Source organism: Chlamydotis macqueenii, chromosome 1 (genome assembly GCF_036417535.1).
Source record: "Chlamydotis macqueenii isolate bChlMac1 chromosome 1, bChlMac1.mat, whole genome shotgun sequence".
In the NCBI taxonomy this organism is placed as follows: Eukaryota; Metazoa; Chordata; class Aves; order Otidiformes; family Otididae; genus Chlamydotis; species Chlamydotis macqueenii.
In genome coordinates, this window is record NC_141556.1 from 22,790,537 (window position 1) to 22,811,159 (window position 20,623).

At 37.6% G+C, this 20,623-nt stretch overlaps 1 protein-coding gene across 3 annotated transcripts in view; it reads left to right on the top strand.

Moving 5' to 3' along the window:
- Positions 1–20,623, top strand: part of GRM8 (glutamate metabotropic receptor 8) — a 343,105-nt gene that overhangs the window by 54,637 nt on the left and 267,845 nt on the right. For all 3 annotated transcript variants that reach the window (XM_086739982.1, XM_086739981.1, XM_086739983.1), the window contains exon 2: positions 8,863–9,079. In XM_086739982.1, coding sequence (XP_086596108.1) covers positions 8,863–9,079 — 217 coding nt within the window. The remainder of the gene's footprint in view (positions 1–8,862; positions 9,080–20,623) is intronic.

Consider the following 20,623-nt stretch of genomic DNA (forward strand, 5'->3'; position numbering starts at 1 on the left):
ATTACAGTTCCAGACACTGACATGACAAGCTCTAATGAGGAAAGCAGGGCTAAAAAAGCTTTGAAATATCAGAGTTCACACTCTGCTCAGCAGAGATTGACACAAGTCTAACATATTGATACACATAATTAAGTGTGGGTTTCCCCAACAAGAAGAAAAGGAATTTTAATAGTTTAAGAATTCCCTAAAGCTATCTGACCATCTTTGGCCTCTCGTTTGATCTGATGATTGGAGAACATGAAAAACTGTGACGGAAGAGCTAACAGCCATTCCCAAGCTCAAGGTCCCCCACCCCCTCTCCTTGGGATTTGATCTCAGTGTGAATATTACTCATTTGATCTGCTGCTTCTTCAGTTTATCATTCAGTGCTTGGACCTCAGCTGGGTTTAAATTGTTTAGAAAGAGGCTGCCTACAGATGGTGGATAATTTAATGTGCAACAGCTTAACGTAGCTGGTTTTCAGAGAAGCAAACCCCAGGATTTAAAATTATGTGGAAATACCAGAATAGAGCTCCCGTACTGAGAAAATGCCATTGTTAAACATTTATCAATAGACTCTTGTACAGAACATTGATGACAGTTCAAGCTGTCCTTAGATGGATTCTCATCCTCCTGGAGTTACATAGCAATGCACAGTGTGACAAGATGTGGTTCAGCTGTAAAAATGTTCATAATGCATAAATATCCTTTTAATGTTCTTGCCCTAAAGTGCATCACATGGCACAGAGACCCATACTTTCTGCAGTGGTGAATTTGTTTTGTAGATGCCGCATTTATTATAGGATTTGAGATTATGCTATCATATTACTATTATTATTATTATTATTTTCTTCTATAGTATCCCTTGTGTGTAATTAAAAGTAATAACTTCTAATGAGTCCCTGACCTACTTCAGCCCACGGGAGGGAAACTACTTCTCAAATTCAAACACTTTATATTACACACATTCCTCCTTTGTCGCATCCTGTACTACCAGGGCAGCACAGCAGGTCACAAACTGAAATACGCTTGCTCTAGCACATCTGGTTAGACTTTATGGAAGATATTTTCTCACTGGTGGAGACAGAATGCAATTCAGTGGAGCTTTAATACTTTTTCATCCCATAATATGATACTAAACTATTACATGTATCAACTATAAGAAATCACTTTCTCTAGGGTAATTCAGTTTATTCAGAATACTGTAGTTGCTAGTCCATTTGACCACCAGAGATAACCTCAGAAATATGTGTGGTAGATAATTAATGCATTTGTAGTTGGAGAAAAAAAAGATAAAATTACTAATGGAAAAGGATTTGCATGTTTGATTTTATCCCCCTGTTTTCACTGGGCTAGGGATTCCTTCTGCCTCTGTAATTTTTCACATACCAGACCAATCTATGATAGTTGCAGAAATGGTTTTGTTGGCAACAAACCATACTGCATTGATTCGCAGCTAGTCTTTTTCTCAAGAAAAGATCAGTGCAGCTCATTGAAGATATATTCTGCTAAGGAATATGTCTTCAGAAGGTAACTGATGGCAACAGAAGTAAAGTAAAGCTGGTGAAAGAGTAATAGGAAGTGAAAAGAAAGAGTAAAATAATTTACCCATCCCAGCTCAGAAACATTTAGGTGTGATGAATCACTTCTGTCCCTGTGTTTGGGGGAAAAATAACGATAGCTATGTTGCATTTTATCTCAAAGACCATATCTTTGCACAAAACCCATACAAGCGTATAGGGAACTTTCAAAAGATTTGAAACTACCTTATCATTAGCTCCTCGTCGTTAGGTGCATGAATTGCAAGCACCCTTGACAGGAATTGCTATGATATTTACTGCAAATAGAATGACTTGGAATAATTCAAATGGATTTTTAAAAAATTCCTGCCTTCCAAGTAAGATCAGCTAATGGCAGCTTTCAGATTATACTTTTGTTCTTTCTCTTTCCAAAGCTTTTAAATTCTACTAAACTTTTTTTCAACTAAATGCATTTTAAATTGTATTAATCTAGGTGAAAAGTATACCTGTTTTTTCTTGCTTTTACTCTAGCTGGTATGAACATACTGTTTTTTGAGGGGGATAGAAATCTGTGATGATTCCTAAACAAGATTCATTGCTGGACACACGGTAAATACTATGGTTGAGTGTCCTTAATATACAGAGAGACCGTCAAGTGTATACATCTAAATAAGTATAGTTTAGAATTACACATTTATAAGTGAATACATATATAAACCTACTGGGAAAATATATTGTCACAGATTGCTCCTCCTCATTATAAAATCCATGGAAAGAGGCTGAATCAGAAATGTTTCATATGCTGAAACATTTCCACAACATCAGCTCTAGCAGGGATTGTTTGTAGCTGGAGGAGTCAGCAAGGTGTCACCTTGCTCAGCCACTCTGAGCTTTGAACGGGGCGTCTCACATCTCCAATGGCATTGCTGAGTCCTAATGTGTTATATCTTCCCAGGACGATTTAATGTTGGTTTATTCAGAAAATGAATGATATGAAGTCCCTAATGATGGCATGGGTGACATATTCAGTTCTTGTCATAGATAGAAAGATGAAGACATCGCAGAAGGAAATTGATCATTAGCTGTGCACAGATATCTTAATGGTCATCTGTAGTCAAAACGAGTGGGATTGTGAGATTCAGCAGAAGACGTAGCTATTTACAGTATTGTTCTACATAGTGTGTGTATAACAGTTGAATTCATCTGCCAGGCTCCCTTTATGGTCAGTGGAGAGTAATGGGCAGTTTCAGGGTGCATTTCATCCCCTCCTACAGTTAGTAGCAAAAAAGAACATTTAAAATTTTGTTTGGTATAGTGTAAGATGTTATTAAGCCTCATCAAACTCTCTTTTGAATCTTGAATGCCTACCCTGAATGACTTAGCATTACTGTACGGCAAGCTGACATGTTTTTCAGAAGTGAAAGCAGGCTGAGACGAAGCTCTGGCTGATGACAATTTATAAATGTGACTAATAGATAAAACATAGTGACCTCAGCTCTCATCCAGCACCTGTTCAGTATCTAGGCCCTCAGGATTCATTTCACCGCTGTGAGTTTTTTGTATTCAGAAAGAACTCTTTCTTACTATATGGAAGAGGAAATAAAAATCTTGAAAAGACAGAGCCATTAATGATTAATGATAGACATTTAAAATTAAAAAAAAATCACCAAGTTGAAAATGTGTTTCCACAGTCAAATTTTATTTCAAGCACTTTTACTCCTTTGCAGCCTTTATTAGTTGATGGTAAAATGCCAGTTGATATTGAGCAATCACTAACTTAAAGTTTATTGACTTTAATTTGTTAGCTACAATTATTACTATTTTTAATGTGCTATTGGTAATATGCCTCAAAAAAAAAAAGACTGTTCAGTCATGAGAGAATTGAAAAGGGAAATAAAATGCTAGTTGATATGTTAAAGTTAGTAGTGATAGGACTGAGTAGGTAGTGAAACTGAAGACACGAGTGATTTAAGCCCATTATTCTGGGTGACTGTGCAGTAGAGTTACTGCTGTAACTCATAATCAGTAACGTTCAAAATTACTGGTGGTTCCTTTCTCAGATCTTTGAAATGAACTAAGCTCATAAGAAAACTGTCTGCTACTCTGCTCCCAAATCATGCTTTCAGCTGAAAGGCTGTATAAAGGAAGACAGCATTTGAAATGGCCATCTGATACTTTACATTGACAAATGTAGCATGCAAATGTATTTGAAAGCTTAATAAAAAGGGTTCCAGTGAACTTCTGTCCAAAACTTGGGCAGCATGTCATTGAAGAAAAGGCTAATTAAGAGCTGCAAGATGTGGTGAAGACACTTTACTGGTAGGGCAAACCTAGGTCATGTAGTTTCCTTTCCTGTCCTCAGTAAAACACCTCTGTGTTTTGGGGTTTGGATCCCTGCACTAGACCCACCAGACAGATCCAGGGTAATCATAGAATCAGAGAATGGTTAGAGTTGGAAGAGACCTTCAAAGGTCATCTAGTCCAATCTCCCTGCAAGGAGCAGGGACATCTTTGACTAGATCAGGTTGCTCAGAGCCTCATCCTTCCCTGTGAATAATCCTGGATTCGGAAGATGGATGGCTTTTACTTTCAGTGTTGGGGGGACAGACAGTGGTTCACCACTTCACTGAAATAAATGAAAAGTTACATTAGCTGCTTTTGGCACTTTTGAAGTTGTCCACCCCTTCTCCATCAGGGAGCAGAAGTCTGTTCTGTAGTAATGCTTAGTGAGTGTCTTGTATCTTGTTGTTCCCCCTTTGAAGTGCTGCCACAGTCACACTTTGTGGACAGTTAGTTCTGAAACTAACTGCTCCATCTTCTCTAATCCTCTGGGAAGGGGAGATCTTTAGAGATAATTTTAAATCAGCTTGGAAATGTATACAAAAAGATCCAGAAAAAACCAGGGACTATTCTTGACTGCTGATTTTGACTTGAATGTATCATGAAGGCTTAGTTTTTCTACTTAGTTCTTAGCAATTGTTTTCATTTTTTTTTCCCCAATTGTTTTATTTTTTTAAGCATGCAGAATCATTTTTCGATGCCAGTGACTGGATAATAGAATGAGATGAAGCAACCGCTGACTTAGATTAAAGGACGGAGGGATTGTTGATAGTTCCCACTAGAAGTCAAGAGTTTATCAGCAGATTATAAGTTAAAGGGAGACAGTGGCCAAACCCAGGGTAGGAAAGAATAGAAAAAAATATATCAATGAACATTCACACATGAGTGCTTTTAGCCATTATCAGTGAATGTGACAGCTGTTGTGTGACAACTGATTCAAACATAGTTATATAATCCATTTTTTTTCCTTTTTTCCCCCCAAAGAAAAGGAAGTACGCGATTAACAGTGCTATATAGCACTTAAATACAATGTAAATGTTATACATATTGTATTTAATTTTGAAAATTTAGATTGGGAAATCTAGAATTATGTGGTGGGTTGACCCTGGCTGGATACCAGGTGCCCACCAAAGCTTCTTTGTTACTTCACCTCTTCAAGTGGACAGGGGAGAGAAGAAACAATGGAAGGCTTGTGGGTCAGATAAGGACAGGGACATCACTCATCAATTACCGTCGCTGGAAAAACAGTCTCGACTTGGGGAAATTAATTTATTATCAATCAAATCAGAGTAGAATAATGAGAAATAAAAATAAAAGTTAAAACACTCTCCCCCCCACCCCTCCCTTTTTCGCCACGCTTAACTTGACTCCCAAATTGTCCCTCCCCATCTCGAGTGGCGCAGGGGAATGGAGGTTGTAGTCAGTCCCTTCCACAGAGTGCAGTCCCTCAGGAACAGACTGCTCCAGCGAGGGCCCCCCATGGGGTCACAAGTCCTGCCAGCAAACGTGCTCCAGCGTGAGCTCCTCTCTCCAAGGGGCCACAGGCCCTGCCAGGACCCTGCCCAAGCATAGGCTTCTCATGGGGCCACAGCCTCCTTCAGGCATCTGCCTCCCCCGGTATGGGGTCCTTCACGGGCTCCAAGTGGATCTCTGCTCCTCCATGGACCTCCATGGGCTGCAGGGGCACAGCCGGCCTCATCATGGGCTGCACCGCAGGGTGCAGGGGAGTCTCTGCCACGAGCAGCATTACTCCTCCTCCTCCTTCTGCACTGACTTTGGCATCTGCAGAGTTGTTGCTCTCACATACTCTCACTGCTCTCTCTGTTGTTGCACAGCAGGTTTCCACCCCCCCCCCCCCCCATCTTAAATATGCTATCCCAGAGGCACTACCATGGTCACTGATGGGCTTGACCTTGGCTGATGGTGGATCTGTCTTGGAGCCAGCTGGAATGGGCTCTCTTGGACATTGAGGAAACTTCTGGCAGCTTCTCACAGAAGCCACCCCTGTAACCCCACTGCTACCAAAACCTTGCCATGCAAACCCAACACAAGTGATAAATATAAAATCCCTTTACAGGTCTCTTCCAAAATGTCTCAGGGGGCCAGTGGATCTTCATGTATAAATACGGTGTGTATTTAGGGAGTTTTCAAAACACATATTACCAAATTGATAGAGCATAACAGTTCCCTTGCTTAGACAGCATTATGCTCTATCTTGTAAAATGTACTTGGGGACATGTAAAATGGTTTATTAAACCTACAGTCCATGACTAGAGTTGTTATATTTTAATGCATATATTTTTCATTCATGGATTATTGAACCACTAAATCCTAACAATTTGTCCTCATGCCAAACAATTTATTAGAATGTTGTTCCCAGTCTTTTCAGTAACTGTGTAACTGTTGGAACATACCCCAAATCCTCAAATTTTAAAGCCCTTTTTCAGTGCTCTCCTGTATACAAATGTACATTTAAAAGCAGGCAAGGAAAGAGATTTGTCTATTTTCATGTAAAATACTTTCACAGAAAGAAATCTGTGAGATATTTCTGTGTGCGAGATCTGCATTTTTGGGGAGAAAATTCTTGAATGTGAACGTGAGGGATGTATACAAAGAGAAATAATGAAAATAACTACATATCCTGTTGCATGAACCATTTTTTTTTCTCAAAACTTAGGGATGGCTTGCGATTTAGAGAGTGTCTTTCTCCCTACTTTTACATGGCATATTTTTCTTTCATGCTATTGAGAAGTTGGCAAAAGTTATAAAACAGTGGTGACTTAAGCCTGCTAGGTGTGCCAAATGATTTCAGGGTATTGGGTTTGGACTGTATTTACCTTATGTTTTCTTCCACTGTAATTAGAAATAACTCTAGGGAAGAAGCCAAACTACAAAGAGCTGGAAGGTAGGAACGTAGCATCTCTTCTCTGCATTTGCCAAGGCCCCAGATAAGTGATATTGATCTGAAACATCTCATTTCTGTGTTGAACCAACGGCTCTCCTACAGACACATATCTAGGATTTGTTATTCATCTCATGCCTGAAGAGAAGCAGGAACTGAGAAAGTTAATGGATATAACTTTGTGGTCTAGGCCTCAAGGTTTTCAATGACGAAGCGTCTGTCGAAAAGATCTCTTAGTGGTGTTGATTTTATGAACGTTATTGGTGAAATAACTTTCAGCAAAGCAACAATACCATAGTATTTATGAGAAGCAAAATGAGTAAAATCACTGAGGTTGTTACTTTTTTTCTGTCTGGAAAAAGATGACTAGTTTAGAGAGTAATAGAGCAAATTTAGAAGGGTAATGATATGTACTCTAAATGTGCATAATTGTGTTATTACAGGCCAAAATCTCTTGACTGTAAAGAGATAAAGATGTTTCAAACATTTTCTGAAAGAAAGAGAATTTATACAAGGCAAGTTTTGTAAGGACAATTTATCCTTTATTTTTACTTGGTGGATCTTTGCTATGTTAGGAATGCCGATTTCCATGAGATGTAACCTTCAGCTTACTTTTTCTGTGATCCTCCCTTTCCTTTTCTTCTGTTCTCTCAGATTGTTATTATTACAACATTTCAGATTATTTATTCTGAGGTGTTTCCATGAGTAGAAGATTTCTTAAAGAAGAATATAGCCAAGATACATAAGAGTTTATTTTGTTTGCTTCTGACTGAGAAATGACTTTACCATCCCTTAGGCTATAAGCTGATTATTTCAGGCTGTTAGAGTCTATGCTGTCTTTGCAGGTATGGTTAATAACCGGACTCGTTGAGTCCCTTATATTTGCCTCAAATCCCTTTTTTAGTTTGTGCTGATGAGGAAGCACTGTACAGGACATAAGGGTTGCACTGAAACCTTCTACTATAGCATCTGATATGACTGTAAGCATTTATCAGATCACCTGTTATCTGGGACTGCTAAATTTGACTCTCAAGAGACTCAATTTAGGAACTCTGTTCAGATTGCTTTCTTGAAGACTATTTTATGTTTTGTAAGTTGTGAATTAAGCACCTGTTATTAATATAGATTACAAATGCAATTAAATATTTGGAGTATCTTTCATTTCAACCTAGTGTCTATTTAATCAGGGAAAATAATTCCCCTTTTAAGTTAGCATAAATGTTAATTAAACTTTCTTGCACCAAAATACCGTTTAGAATAATTGAATATTTTTTACAGACAGCTTCTCCTTGACATTGCCAAACAATTTATTTAAGATAAAAGTTAATAGAAAATCCCCCTAGATTTTTTTTTTGTATGTAAATAGTAATTATTTTAAAAATGCATATCAGTTTTTTGTGAGGTTTTTTATTTATTTGTTTCTACCAAGTATATTATGATGTTTTCTACGAAGATTACCATCCTTGTAACTTTTCTCCTTCTCTATATGTATACTGCATACAGATTTTTTTTTTTGGTATTTTTTTCATGAGATAGATTTTAGTATTAACTACATAGTCTCCATATTCTTAAATCATGCACAATATTGTATTAAAACTGGAATATAAAAAAATCTATAACAGTGAAAGCTTGAAAAATAGGAATAAAATGGGAAAGCACATTTGCATGAACATAAACAAACAAAACAATGACATGGAAATAATCTACATTTTACTCATCAAATTTAAGTTGAGCATTTTTAAGGATCGCAGTCATCAAAACTGACCTTTTCGTCTTCTGCAGTAATAGTAAGAATTCTTCCTTTTTTTTTCTTTTTTTTTTTCTTCACCTGTTCCTATCAGAGCCAGATCAAAAAAAGAAGTTGTTACACTTACATGTCAAGAATCATGACATCTGGAGAAAAGCAGAATGCATTATTTCTTGGTGAGAGTGTTACACAACAAGAGTTGACTGACATTTTACAAAATCAGAGATGCTTTCTGATCACTTGATTTAATTAAAGCAAGATATTCAGTTCTGCACAGTGCCTGTGCATAATCTATTTTAAGCATTTGAAACATACAAGTATATAGTGTAAAATGATATTAGATTGGCTTGAATGACTTGTCATTCTATTTGCAGATACCTCAAATCAGCTATGCATCTACAGCTCCAGAATTGAGCGATAATACCAGGTATGACTTCTTCTCTCGAGTGGTCCCACCGGACTCTTACCAAGCACAGGCCATGGTTGACATTGTGACAGCACTTGGGTGGAACTACGTGTCGACATTGGCTTCTGAAGGCAACTATGGAGAGAGCGGTGTGGAGGCATTCACCCAGATCTCCAGAGAAATTGGTGAGTGTACCTTTATCAGGTTTTGTATTTATAGCTGCCAGGTTACAGAGCATCGCTGAGCTCTGCCTAGGTCTATGCAGAGTGATGAGAACACCTGCGGGTGTGTTACCTAGACTCAAGTGGAGGAGGTTATGGATGATTTTGCTGTTCGCGTGTTTGCCAAGATGACAGTTCTGGCAGTAATTTCAGAAGAGCTCTTGGGAGCAGCAAAAGATGTATGTCTCTTGCACGTTTTGGAAAGTGGGAGCTTCTTGGTGAGTCAGGGGCAAAAAGCAACCACCAGCTGAATTACACCCAGATTCAAGGAGATGCAATTGATTTAGCTTAGGAAAATCATAATCCAATGAGACCTCATTTTCCTTGTCCCAGCACTGATAAATGTAGAGTTTTTAATTTTGATAAATTTGAAAAACAACAAAATCTGTGAAGTACAAAGACATACTCTTGTTTTTCCTTCAGAGTGAAGTGTGCTATATAAACACAAGTATTATTACAACAAGTATACTTAAGTCCCTTTGATCTTTTTTTTTGTCACACTACCATGGTCACGCTAGCACTGAAAAAATGGCTATTTCTCAGGAGCAGTAAGTTTTGTACACCAAGGAATAAGATGGTTAGTAGCAGGTGGTTTGAAAGTGGAATTGGTCTTCCACTAAGTACAGTGTTAAATGACACAAAATAATATCCTTAAAAAAATTGCAAACAGCCTCCATATCCTTCCTCAGAAAGCCTGGATTAATCTACTGGATTTGACTTTCAGGGCATATACATACGAACTCTGCTTCTTTCACATCAGCTTGGGTGAGAAAATATGATAATATCTTCCATTTTCAATAACCACACGTAAATATAGAGACCCTCTCAATCATATAGGAAGACACATGTGTGTTTAAGGTACTTATGCTTGAACCATAAAGGTTACTTATATGATTACTTATACACAATTTGCAGTAAGACGAAAATGCAGCGATTCATGCTATTAGGGAACTGGTGTATATAACACGCTCAACTGGTTAACTAATAAATATTCTGCTTCTAGCTTCTAATCAACGCTGTCAGATCCTAGATGTCTTCATGGGAGAGCTAAGGCTGACTGCAATACAATGGTTTGATCTGGAGTTAGTAAAGGCATGGATAATCCTTCCACATATCTAAAAGAGACGGTTTGTCTAATGTGTTAAATACAGCAGTGAATAGATTGACTGCTCTAGACATTCACTGAGTAGTTCATTGGCTGAAAATAACTTTTTCTTGAAACCATCTGCAGCCCAGTGTGTTCTGCTGAGTCCTGAAAGCAGATAAATGAAGCGCTCAGGACTTATTTCCCATTTCCCGTTTCCAGAAACATGAGTTCTTCAGATGGGTGCAATAACAACAGCAGTGATTTCATTATAATCATAATGACTTGAGTTTGTGTCGGTTGGATCTTAATCAGCCCTAGAATAAAGAGCATAGTTATTCATTAAATAATTAGTATTAATAGGATTAATTAAAGAAATATCAATCCAAAGCAGTTAAAGTAATGAATGAGTGTCCTAAGCATTACAAGATCTGTGTAATACCAAGAAACATAAAAAATAATGTTTGTTTGTTGTTTGGTTGGTTTTTTTTCCTTATGACTTTTGTTCTCTACTAGAGCACTTGATTTTGGCAACCTCCGTACTTATAGCAACTTACCCACTATTGTGGGTACCAGAGACTCAAATGGTTCTGAAGAAGGAAAGCAGAGGAAAGGCAGGAAATTATAAACCAGACAAGTAATTTTTAATTCCTAGAAAAAAGTTGAAATAAATAATCAGGTAAATTATGGGTAACTGCAGGGACATGATCAATAGCCAGTGCAGAATTGTCAAGAACAAATAGTATCAATGCCATCGAATAATTTTCTTTGACAGGATAACAGCTTTGTAGCTGGAGAAGCAGCACTTGATGTCATATCTCTTGAATGTAGTAGTGTTATCTCAACTGCCACATACAGTATTCTTCTGAGCAAATTTAGGAATTGTGATTTAGGTGAAAATATCATAGGTTGGATGCAGACCTATTTAGAATACTTTACACAGAGAGTAATTACCAATGATTTCTGTTTAAAAGGAAGAATGTGTTGTGTGGTATTCAGCAGGGGTTTATGCTGAACCCCGTACTAGCCATTATTTTCACGTTTAGTACAGATGGACTGGGAATGAAGGATATGCCTGTAAAATCTGGAGATGACTTCAAGCTGGGGAGGACTAGGAGTGTATTAGAAGAGATTCCTGGAGTCCAAAACTGAAGATATGGTCTAAAAAAATAGTTTGCAATTTCAGAGACAAATGCAAGGCATTGTGCTTCAGCAAGAAGGATCTGTGCAATGAGGAGTACAGCAAGACTGGTCAGAAAATACCATCTGAAACAATGATCTAGGCATGATAGTAAATTATAACCTGCCTTTATTCCTCATGTTTTACTGGAACATGCAGATGGGCATACCATCTGTAAAGCAATTTGACTAATCCTTCAATTTGCCTGGCAGTTGCAAAACCTCATTTTAACACAGTACAGATTTTGAACCTTGCTTCACAAAAAGTGAGAGACTCTGCAAGCAAGAACAAAGACAATCACAAATCTTGAAAAGATGGTCTGTGAGGAATGACTGAGCGAGGTGGTTAGTTAGCCTGAAGAAGGGTTGACTAATAAGGGAATGTGATGGAAAATATGTTTTCAAATAGACAAAATGGCTTTTACCAAAAGGCAGAGGACCACTTGTTCATCCAAATACAGTGTATGTAAACAGAAGTAATGGAATTAATCTCTAGCATGATTCCATTTAGATTTGAAGAAAGCCCCTTTTAATGGTTAAGACATGAAAGCATTAGACCAGCTTGCTTTGGGACATTTTTGAGCCTCCAATGCAGAGGAGAATGCATTAGACACCTGCCCAGGGATTATATAAGTGTACTTAGTTCTTCCTTGGGGCAGGGAGGTGGATCGGATGATTTCTTAATGTCCTTTCTAGCCTGATTCTGTTATCCACTGTCCTCAGACTTTTCACCTGAACCGTAGGACTGGAAATGCTTTTAAAGTGGAAAGGTCGAATAGCATCTAATTATGAGGTCTGAGATGATAGAATCTAGGTAGGTTTATAAAAATCATCACATGGTTTAAGATTGCACATAAACCAGCAAAACTTACCAGCTCTGTGTTAATAAACTGTGTGTTAAGAGAACTTAATCAGGTTCTCCCTGTGCTGCTGGCATACAAATGCATGGGACAGCTCAACTCCTTTCTGAGTACTTTACATCCTGTTTAAGATAAGTAACCAACAACTGGAAGCAAAATGAATGTGAAGATAAGCATAATGGAAAGCAATAAATTTGAGGAAAGAATATGAAAGAAATGGATATATTAATTTCTGAAAAAAGTTCAGTGCCTCAGAGGACATGTGAGATAGCAGTTTTGAAAATATAAACAGGAAAGCTTGGGGTTTTGTTTTGTTTTGTTTTTTGATTTTTTTTTAGGGTTTTCTCCAGTCACTTAAGAATTAAGAACGGATAGGGTTTTAAATATTTTTAAAATAGAGATTAATTTCATGTACTTATAATTTCAGGTACTTATTTGTCATGAGCTTGACCCTTTGCCTATGATTTCCAGTTTGATTGGCCCTTTGTTCAACTTCTATTTATTGATCACTAACAGAAGCAGAAAGGAAAGAAGAGACTCCTGAACGAAATGTGGGGTACTGAAAAGGTCAAAGTGGTGCCACCCTGACATGTCATAGAATATATTACATGTCACAATCTGCTCTCGTTTTTAATGACAAAGATCCTGTCTGGGACAAAGCATAGCTGGAAATTAAATATTTTACATTACAATAATTATGAGGAGACTAGGAAATGGTACTTATTCCAATGCATTCTTTCATGCATTATTGTTTGAAGACAGTGATTAAATTTATAATATTTTCTACTCCCATTACAAAGTTAATTAATGATACCACTACAATCATTTTTGGTGTCATGATTGAATCATTTTGGTATATTGGTCAGAGGAATGAATTAATATGAAATGATAATGCTTAAGAGTTTAAGGCTTAAAGTGAGAGAAACTTGACTCACCAAGAGAAACTAAAAAAGGGAAAAGAAGCAAGCATATTTTACCAAGTCTTCATCAAACTGTCATGCTGAATATTGCTCTTCTATTTACTTTACTGTTAATGATGTTTGACAAAATAAATGTTGGAAAGTCTCTAATCAGACTTCTTTTAATGGTTCATTCCCCCTGCTGTCTGATACCAAATGAATTTAACATCAGAGGGAAAATCATGGGATCCTTTAAACTTTTTCACAGAATACAAAAACCTTTGCTTCAGAAAAATCTCCTTGGGGTCAGAGTACTTGCTCAGTTAGTGCAACGTTTGCACTGGGAAATGTAACAAATCTACAAATGGTGTATGAAATGCTACGTGGCAGATTTTATCCCCACTAGTGGTCAATGAAAAATTGACACAAATACTGATGGGTACTGGCAGTGAAACACTTATGAAACTATCAGAAGAGGAGGTAAAAATGATAAAGGCAGGGAACTGTAGCTGATCATTAAGAACAGGTGAGAAACTTTAGCATTGCTTGCCCCTTTTTTCCTTGCAAGTCGATTTTGCCTGTCTTGCCAGAGGTATAAAGAAGACAGCAAAGAGGATTTAGGACCAGATCTTTGACTGAGCCAGAATGACATAACTTGGAAGCAGCTTTACCCCAGAAGAGAACAGTATACTTAATATCAGTGTGTACCCTCGAAGGCTTGTTTTTAGGAACAGAGTTTTGTAGTTTTACCTATTCCCTTTGTCCTGGTATACTGCAGTTAATAGCATTTTTCTGAGAGGGAACCACAGTTACTTTATGATCCTTCATAATATTTTACTATTACAGTCATGTAGATAACCATATACCCAATTATAATGAATAGATATGCTGAATGAATGCTACAGTAGCTTTATTTAAATTGTTTCAGACTTCAATATAGCTAGCAATATTTTGTTTGCATAGAGAATGGTCTATGACGTTTCTTCATAGTTCTTAGGTCATCTTTGTCTCTTGTCATTTTTTTTTGGTGTGTCTACAGTTCTGCGTTGTATCTCTGCTTTTCTCCAAGTTATTGGATTACTTCTTACCTTTAATATCTTTTAGACTTCTAAAGCTTTCAATGGATACAGTGAAAGTTTAGTAGGAAGTGGGGAGGAAGAGTTGAGCAAGAAAATAAAACTTAAGGGCATGTAACCTTTCCTCTCCACCTAGATTATTTATTGATAATTTAGGATTAATTCACATTTCCTGCAGTAATCTTTGTATACCTTTGATATAAAGCTAAAGCTTTTTATATTTTGTTAAGTAAGCTAATGAATAAACTTTCTTTTTTTTGCTCCCCCCCAAGATGTTATTGAATAGAAGATTAAAAAATCTTACATGAAGACTGAAGAAATACAATACAAGAAATGTAACCTTTTTCCCAGAGATATTTCTGCTTTAAAGACTGCTTTCAAGCTTAACAAATTAATTTTCACAACTAATAATATTCTAACATACCTTCACAAAGGGGAAATGGTTTAATTCAGTTTTAAGTTTTACTTTTATATTTATGTAGCTGAACTCTATTGATAACCCTGTATTTCAAGCTGCAAGCTGTAATTAATAATAACACTATATAATTGGCTACAGGAGCTTCAAAGTAGTCTTTAAAAAATTACAAAATCAGATGGTAGGTGTATTAATATCGCAAAAGGTTGAAAATAATTCCAGCAGTTTTTAATATTTGTACCAATTAGTACGTTATAAAGAACAGTGTAATTTTTAGGGATTTAAAATAAAGAACCATTTTCATTTCTCTCAGTGGTGCTAATCAACATTATATTCTTCAGCTGTAATTATATCTTTTTTTTTTCTCTGTAGTTTTAGGGAGATATCTCAGAGCAGTAAGAATGCTTTCCTGGTATGCTCTCTGACCCTCCAGTGATTGTTGGAAGAGGGACTTCTTTATCTCTAATAACTCTTGAGGTCTTCAGTCAATTAGTTGAGGTACTTTTTAAACCTCCTGTAGAAAGCTCACTAGCTGCAGTGGATGGAGGAAAAAGAAAAAGTCTGAATGCTTCTGTAGAATTGCATTTTGTATGTACCGTAGAGTGGACTATTGACAAAAGTTACATAGCCAGTCTTGTTCCCTTAACCAGCATAGATTCAGTGATAAGCTTGGAAGAGTTGTATTCTGTTCAGATTTCTTATTCTTGTGGCCAATTCAAGCAATAATATCTCTCATAGGGGTGCTTTTAAGGTACTGTGATAAAAAAATGCCAGAAACAGTTATGAAGACACGTAAGTAATTTAGAGACAATAAGATTTTTTCATGGATTGTCTAAGCAATGTCGTCACGTATTTGAAACCGCATTATACTTCAATATTTATGGAGTGAACTAAGTAGTTACGAGAGTTGACAAAGTGGGCCCCACAGAGGCTTTAGTCTGGAGCGAGGGATAAACACCATCCTGGAGCTACAAGGGATATTCTTGTACACTAAACACTTCATCTTGTTCCCCTACTTGTACAAATTATTTTTATTCCATAGGAGACAATTTGCAATTTGATTCTGGAAAGAAGTTTTGGGCAAGAAATAGAGACTTCTGTATGTTTTTGAAATGGAAAGAAGTCAGTGAATACTTCCCTCGATCTCATGGGGTTTAACAAAGGATGAAGTGCACAGGAAGATTTTTTTTTGAGGCTGCACGCAAGGCTCAGAATTAGGAAGACTACTGTAGTGAATTCAGAACATTTAGAAAACTCTGAAAAATCAATATTAAAGGCTCATTATAATATGGAGGACTTCTGCACCTTTATGTGTATACTCACATATTTAACTTACTCCTGTAAGTACTATAGAAGCCATTGGATTCTATGACTTTTTTTTTTCTTTTTACTTCATGTAAACACCAGATATTTTCATTGGTTGTGAGTGCAAATTCAGAGAATATTAAAAATGTCCAGGAAATAAAGTTTTATTTTGGCAGTGCTTTTAATGCAATGACCTGTTTATAGAACCTTTTAACTTAGTTGTGATTCCTAGTTCAAGATTTTTAAATGTAAAAAAGCAAACAAGATCATAAATATGTTGGTGCTAATTTCAAGAAAGTATCTTATTAGATTAAAAGCATACTTTTGTTGAAATATAGTGTGTTTCGTTAATAATGAATATACATTTTCATGAAATGCTTTTTCAAATGTGGAGCTCTTTGCAGCAGTGTTTGGGGATTGCAAGTTTCAGTGTCTATGAACGGAAGTCAGTAGTTCAAGGGAAACTGTTTGTTGTGGTTTTGTTTAGTGAGGTGGGGGGCCTAAGGTGGTAGCTTCTGTAGGAAACTGCTAGAAGTTGCTCCCCTTTGTTCAGTGGAGTCGGCCAGGCCTAGGGCGGACCTGCTGCTGGCCAAGGCTGAGCCAATTTGTAGCAGAATGTTCCGTGATAACGCCTCTGCGATAACATATTTAAGAAGGAGAAAACAGGAAAAAAAAAGGGAAGAGAAGATGTGAAGAAGCTGAGCGGGGGCAGAGGTGGAGAGGGGGAGGCGTGGGCCTCATGGGCCTTGCAGGCCTCACCGTCTGGCCTCTCACCAGGCAGCCAACTGAGCCCAACTCGGCCTGGCGTGGCTGCAAGAAGTGGAGAGGAGATGAGCTGGATGATGTGAAGAGATTCTGAGACGTGTCTGCCAGCCTGTTGTGAAGAACTTTTCTTGTGAGAGAAACAGCTGCAGATGCCAAGGTCAGTGAAGAAGGAGGGGGAGGAGTAATGCGGCTTCTGGCCAAGATTCCCCTGTAGCCTGTGGTGACGACCATGGTGGAGCAGGTTGTCCCCCTGCAGCCCATGGAGGTCCACGGAGAAGCAGAGATCCACTTGGAGCCCGTGAAGGACCCCACGCCGGGGGAGGTGGATGCCTGAAGGAGGCTGTGGCCCGTGGAGGGCCCGCTGGGACAGCTGTTCTAGAGGGACTGCACCCCATGGAAGAGATGACCCACGCTGGAGCAGTTTCACGAAGGACTGTGGTGTATGGGTGGGACCCCACAACGGAGCAGGGGAGGAATGTGAGGAGTTCTTCCCCCGACGATGAAGCAGCGGCATAAAACAACATGTGATGAACTGACCGCAGTCCCCATTCCCTCTTCCCCCCTGTGCCGCTCGGGGGGAAGGTAGTAGAGATAATGTTAAGCCCGGGAAGAGGGAGGGGTGGGGGGGGGGGAGGTTATCTTGTTCTCTGTCTCATTATCCTGATAGTTTTAGTAATAAATGAATAGTTTTCCCCAAGTCGAGTCTGTTTTGCCCGTGATGGTAACTTTAAGGATTTCTCCCTGTCCTTATCTCAAACCTCGAGCTGTTTTTTCCTTATATTATCTCCCCCTATTCTCTCAGAGACTGAGGGGAGTGAGAGAGAGACTGCATAGTCTGCTCCTGATCAGGGCTGAACTATGACACCATTTCAAAAAAGATGTAATGTGTACTTTTTGATATTAGATGTGGATAAGCATTTAAAAAATAATAAGGGATACTGGTGTATTTATTTGGGTTTAAATGATCAAGAGAAATCTTTCTAAAAGGAAGTTCAGCACAAAATGTTGAGCCAAATTTAGAAATAGCTGCTTAAACTTTAGTCTGTACTATGCTTGAGATTTCTATGATTATAAAGGTGTTTTCTGGACGTATCAGCTGTTATTAAAATTTCTGAAATAAAAGGTAGGATAAATATGTAGGTATTATCATATCATCAGATCATTGTGATGACAGAAATTAAATTTCTCGAGTGCTGCTGTTCTGTGTATTAGTATGTATTATTGTTGAGCCTGTAGCTTCTCTTCGATTCTATGTCTCTCTTGTTAGCAGTCCCAGAGCAAATAATCCACACATACAGAAAGAAATCCCATGAAAGCAAATTTAGGAAATGTCTGAATCAAAATGTAGCCATTCTAGTTGTATATGACCAAATTTTGCACAATCCCAATGGATTTTAACAAAGTTGATCCCAGTGGATATTCTTGTTGTAAGTGAAAGTATTTGTGAAGGGGATACCAGAAGGGAAAGCATCAAGGACACACAATATGATTTGCAGCCTGAATAAAGCTGCCCATGTTTGGTTCTTACATTAAGATTTTGCTGTGGTGCAAGAGAGAAGAGAACTATTTTCTGCTTTATCAAGAACTGACTAAGAGCTCCTTTGTCCTTTATTTATTTTATTTTTTTTGCTAATAAATTCTGTTATTGTAACTTCTGCAGAAAGCTTGTTTTCACATGGGATTCAGCATGGCACCTTTTGTATTGCAGTGGTGTGAATCACTTTTCTGAGTCCAGCTTGAATCAGGGATCGAACATGCAGACCACAGCATAGCCTTGATCAGAGTCTGTGTGAGTGAACTTTGCCAACTTAACATTTAACAGTTTTGCTTTCCCAGCATGCACAGACTTTTGTAAGAAAAGCCTGTATTTAAGGGCACTACCCGAGCAAAGGTGACAGGAAGGAGCATGGTGACATGAGTTTGGGCTGTGTATACATGTTCTTTTTTTGTTAACATGTCAAGGAGTTCATAGTATTTGAATTGCAATCTTGGTTTTGCTTCACTGCTCTAGTCAGTAGTCTCATGCACATTAAGAAGTTACACTTGGTAGAGAAGTTCCTGGCTCTTGAGTTTTCTGAGAAAATTGCATTTTTCTGTCTATATATCTGTTTTCAAATGATTTCTAGTAGTTTTAAATGTTTAGCATTTTCACAGCTTTGCTTTCTACCTGGAGAACTACACCTCTTAAAAGTCGCATGTGAGAAATGCCTCGTGACTGAATATTGGCGATATGCTCTCCATATCAGCTTTTTCATTATCTGTGGCTGCAGTTTAAACAATGAAGCACTGGAACTGTCAGACTGAGTCAGACATTGCCAGTCAATATCTTGTCTCCAGTGGTGGCCTTGATTACATGGAAGAGACAGATACCAAAATCTTACTTAACCGTCACTGGCATAATTACTTATCCAAGGGCTGTTCTGTAAACCCAGGTATTTAGTGGCTGATGCTTAGATTTCCTGAAGCATGAAATTTTATATCCATTGTAATTTCTTCTTGTTATTGTTTTAACTTCACTCATTAATTGTTCTCTTGTTTTGATGCTATGAATGATATGCAGGAGAATTCTGTTAACCTCCTTCATAGTGCGCCTTCTTACTTATCTTAATTCTGGGTTAGAAGATATGAATTAATTGCAGTTTAATAGTTTTTGTTGTCAGTTTCTAGATCCCTTATTTCATTTATGTCTTTGTTAAGCTGTGTAGCCGTTACTGAACACTCCAAGTAAAGCCTTACTACTGATTTATATAGTGTCATTGTAATCTCATTTTTATTCTCACCCCTATTCTTTACACAACCTGTCAGATTGTAAGCTTTTCATGTTGGCTGCTGGATATCATGCAAATTGTTTTCAAAAACTATCTGTTCTGACACTCAAGGTTTATTAACAAATGGCTACAGCTGATTTAGAACTCAATGATGTGTGTGAAATTCGAGGTATTCCTGCCAGTGTGCACTCCCTTGCATTTGTCAATAGTCAATATTTTTCTATTATATACTTATTTATCTGTCTTTGTAAGTAGTCTATCTCCTCTCTCTGCTATTGTTTTTTTCAAATAATTTTGTACTGTCTTCAAATTTTCCAATCTTTCTACTCAGTACTCTCCTGCTTCCTTTTTTTGAAGGCCATTATATTGTACAAACCAAGCCCTAGAAGGCAGTTCTAGGCCACATGTTTGTTAGCCTTTTCCAGTGCCGAATTTTGACTGTTTCTTTCTATTCATTGTTTTTGACCCTTGGGGTCCCTTCCCTCTCCCCAGTCCTCAATTTCTGCTTATTGATCCCAAGTTCCTTAAGTCTTTTTCTAAAAACTCTGTTATGAACTTTAATGTTCTATCTGCAAGGCTGATATATCTGTTTTGGTAGTGACTGCTGTTACTTTCTATGTAAGTAATAATAACAGAATGCAGAGAGATTTGAACATACCTCATAAATGTATCTTATGTAACTACATGGCCCTCCTGAATGCATTTGTTATCAAGGTGCTTTAAACTCATACATCTCGCTGTTATGTAGGATCATACTATCTGTTACTATTAGCCAAAAGTGCTGGCAGTTTGAGGGTGAAAGTTAGGAATTTTCAATACGTGCTAAATTGAATTATCATTATCATGCAACTGTACGTGAAACCACTGACTCAGCACATAGAAAGCCCATGTAACAGGGAAGGAAAGTCTTTCAAGTATTAGATTAGCCCTAAATGAAACTTGGAATTTCTTTTTCTTTGGAACTTTTGACAACTGGTAATTTCATTACTAATTGAGACAGAGGGAAATTGCATCACTTTTTTTTTTTTTTTTGTACAAACTTCTGCACTACAGTTCAGCTGAAGCATGTTTTGTTCAGATTTCAGTATAATTTTATTTTTAGAAAGTTGTAAAATGGAACAGAAAGTGAGTGTTTCATCTGATGGCTTTGTAATGAT